Source organism: Pteropus alecto, unplaced genomic scaffold (genome assembly GCF_000325575.1).
Source record: "Pteropus alecto unplaced genomic scaffold, ASM32557v1 scaffold98, whole genome shotgun sequence".
Lineage (NCBI taxonomy): Eukaryota > Metazoa > Chordata > Mammalia > Chiroptera > Pteropodidae > Pteropus > Pteropus alecto.
In genome coordinates, this window is record NW_006443570.1 from 4,340,268 (window position 1) to 4,343,222 (window position 2,955).

General features: G+C 55.2%; 1 protein-coding gene across 1 annotated transcript; it reads right to left on the minus strand.

The window, feature by feature from the left end:
- Positions 1-610: 610 nt before the first annotated feature.
- HOXB13 (homeobox B13) lies at positions 611-2,745 on the minus strand. The gene is made up of 2 exons (XM_006924763.2): positions 2,047-2,745; positions 611-1,016 (listed from the first exon to the last, which is right to left on the minus strand). Exons 1-2 carry the CDS (start codon positions 2,648-2,650, stop codon positions 763-765), a joined length of 858 nt encoding a protein of 285 aa, XP_006924825.1. The 5' UTR covers positions 2,651-2,745; the 3' UTR covers positions 611-762.
- Between the last annotated feature and the right edge of the window lie 210 nt (positions 2,746-2,955).

Below are 2,955 nucleotides of genomic sequence, written 5' to 3' on the forward strand. Positions count from 1 at the left end.
TAGAAAGTTTGAGGAAGGAAATGAGAAGGGGAGAATTATCCAGGCACTTTCTCAAACTCCATTTCTCTGGAAGGAAGGAGGACAGACCTAGGAGGGCAGCCTGCTGGCTTCATTTTCACACAGAGACAAAATCTAAGAGTTGGGAGTGGGGACTTCTGAGACCAGTAGGTACAACCAACGGTGTGGGCAGGAAGGGAAGGAGAGGCACCCTCCAGCGTTGTCCATCCTGCCCAGCTGTCATCTTAGAAAAATGCTAAATGGGCAATGTAATCACAGGGGTGACTCTGCCTTATCTCCTCTCCCCTCCCGGTGCTGGGAGAGGGATGAGCTCTGGAAACAGGAGGGGATCCAGGGGAAGCTTCCCTGCCACCAGTCTCCTCCCAGCTTTATTCATGATCAGCTCATTCCATGAAAGCAGTTTCTATAGTGCTCTACGGAGACCTAGATAGAAAATATGAAACTAATTATCATGGCAACTAGTACTGGTTATGGTGATTACTGCCATTTATGACTGGGACAGGTTCTTTGGGTGGTGTCACTCTGGTGGATTGGGCTGTAACTCTGGGCCTCACTGGCTCTCTGGGACATAAGGGGTACTCAGGCTATCCCTGAGGAACAGCACAGGAGCCATGACCTAAAAAGAGTGTCACCTCTGGAGGCCCCTCAGCAGAGTCCTGGGCCCCAGCCTGTCCCTGGCAGGCTCCTGGTATCCCTGGGATACCTCCCATTTCCCCCACCCACCTCCCCAGCCAGGGAGCTCCCTCACGGAGTAGCGCTGGTCTTGACCTTGGCGAGGACCTTTTTTTCCTTGACCCTTCGGTTCTGAAACCAGATGGTGATCTGGCGCTCTGAGAGGCTGGTGACCGCTGAGATCTTGCGCCTCTTGTCCTTGGTGATGAACTTGTTAGCTGAATATTCACGCTCCAGTTCACGCAACTGCCCCTTGCTATAGGGAATGCGCTTCTTGCGGCCTCGGTGGATGGTGCAGCTGTCTGGAGGGTGCTGAGCACTTGAGTCTGCAGGGCAGGAGAGAGAAAGAGAGGAAGACACACTCAAACCCCTGCCCATGCACAGACCCAGGCCCCACAAACTAAGTTGCCTGTAGAAACACCCAGGTCACCCTGCAAGCATACATGTGTTCCTGCCCCCTCCCCAAAGCATCCAGGAACACCTCAGCTTCTGGCTGGTTCTCTGATCACCACTCAGCCTTGGAAAAGACCAGGCTCCTGTGGGCCACCTTCACCCATCACTGCCCTCATACCTGCAAGTCTGTAAACACACCCATCACACACAGCCAGACCTTTGCCCACAGTCACATACATCCACACTCACGTGCATTTTCAGACTCTTGGTCACTCTTATAGATTCTATGGACAAATTCTGTGGAGAAGGGAACAAATTTTGCCCCCACTCCCAACATACACACACACACACACACACACACACCAGAAGGGAACAAATTTTTGCCCCCACTCCCAACATACACGCACGCACACACACACACACACACACGGATGCACACACCTAAATTATGGTGGCAGGAAATCTAAATTTTCCTTTGGAAACTGAAAAACTCATGTAAGAGAAAGTGAGAGGTTGTATTCTTTACAGAACATCTAATCTTTCTGATCTCACCCACCCCACCCCCCACATTTACAGAATGGAGTTATTTAACCTTTTTGTAGACTTAAACTGAGACCTGCTGAGTAGGAACACACTGAGCCTCATCCAACAGCAAAGAGAGCCAAACACTGCGACATACTGAAAGGCTGGCCACAAGGCTTCCCCGGGAGGTGAAGGGGCCTGGTGGCCCTCTGGCTGCAGATAGCACTCACCTCTGGCACCTCACAGATCGTGGGGTTGGGGGGAGCTCCACTCGGGATCTCCAATTGTTTGGACTCTCCTTCAGAGTCCTAATGCCAAAGAGGAGCACCGAGTTCCCCTCACCAGCCCCAAGTCTCCCTCCTCCACCTCCCAGGCAAGTGCCAGTAGGCCTGCAACCCCACGACTGACACCAAGGGGACCCAGAGTAGTGAGGAAGGTTACCTGTACATGTTGCCTTCCAGAAGGCACCTGGTGGGTTCTGTTCTCCCTGGCAACACATCTGGCTGTTCCAGCCACTGGTGAGGGCCCAAGGCTGGTAACTGTCCATAGGCAGCAGGGCCTCGTGGTGAGGTTCCCCAGGGGCGCCCAGAGTCTGCACCACGGACACATCCAGGTAACTGGCCATAGGCTGGTAAGGTCCCGGGTACCCTGGATAGAAAGCAAACTCTGTGGGGCGGCTGGGGTACTCTTCTCCAGCTGTGGGAGTCTCCGCAGGGTAAGCGGTCAGGGTGGCCGCCTGGGCACAGGGTTTCAGCGAGCTCCGCGACACTCTGCAAGAGTAGTACCCTCCTCCAAAGTAGCCGTAAGGCACCGGAGCTGGGGACGCTCCCTGGGGCACTCCAGGGCATGGGTGGCACTGCTTTGGCGGTTCCGCAGAGCCTGGCAGATCCAGGGGGGCATAGTTGACAGCCGGCATCAGCGTAGGCGCCGCTGCCGGGAGGCTGGTCAGTGGGGAGTGGGCGACTAGATTCCGACTCGCTCCCACTCCCAGCAAGCCTTCGATATCCTTTGCCCCATCCAAGGTGGCATAACTGCCTGGCTCCATAGAGCCCAGCGTAGGCTCATGGGGTGCTGGGGTTGGGGGATGCAGAGGGCACCCGGCTCGCTCTTCCCACTCAGGCCCCGGGAATCCAAAGAGTTTTAAATCGCTCCCAGCTCGCAAGGCGTCTGCATTCGCTCTGCTGGGCTGTCCTGACGCAAGAGACGCAGGTGCCCGGGCACGCGCGCTGATTGGCTGTGGCCTGGAGGAGAGAAGGCAATAAAATCTCTATGGCAGAAATTGCGAAAATACTTTACCCCCGCGCTGCGCTCTCCCTCTTTCTGCCTTTCTCTCTCTCTCTCTCTCTCTCT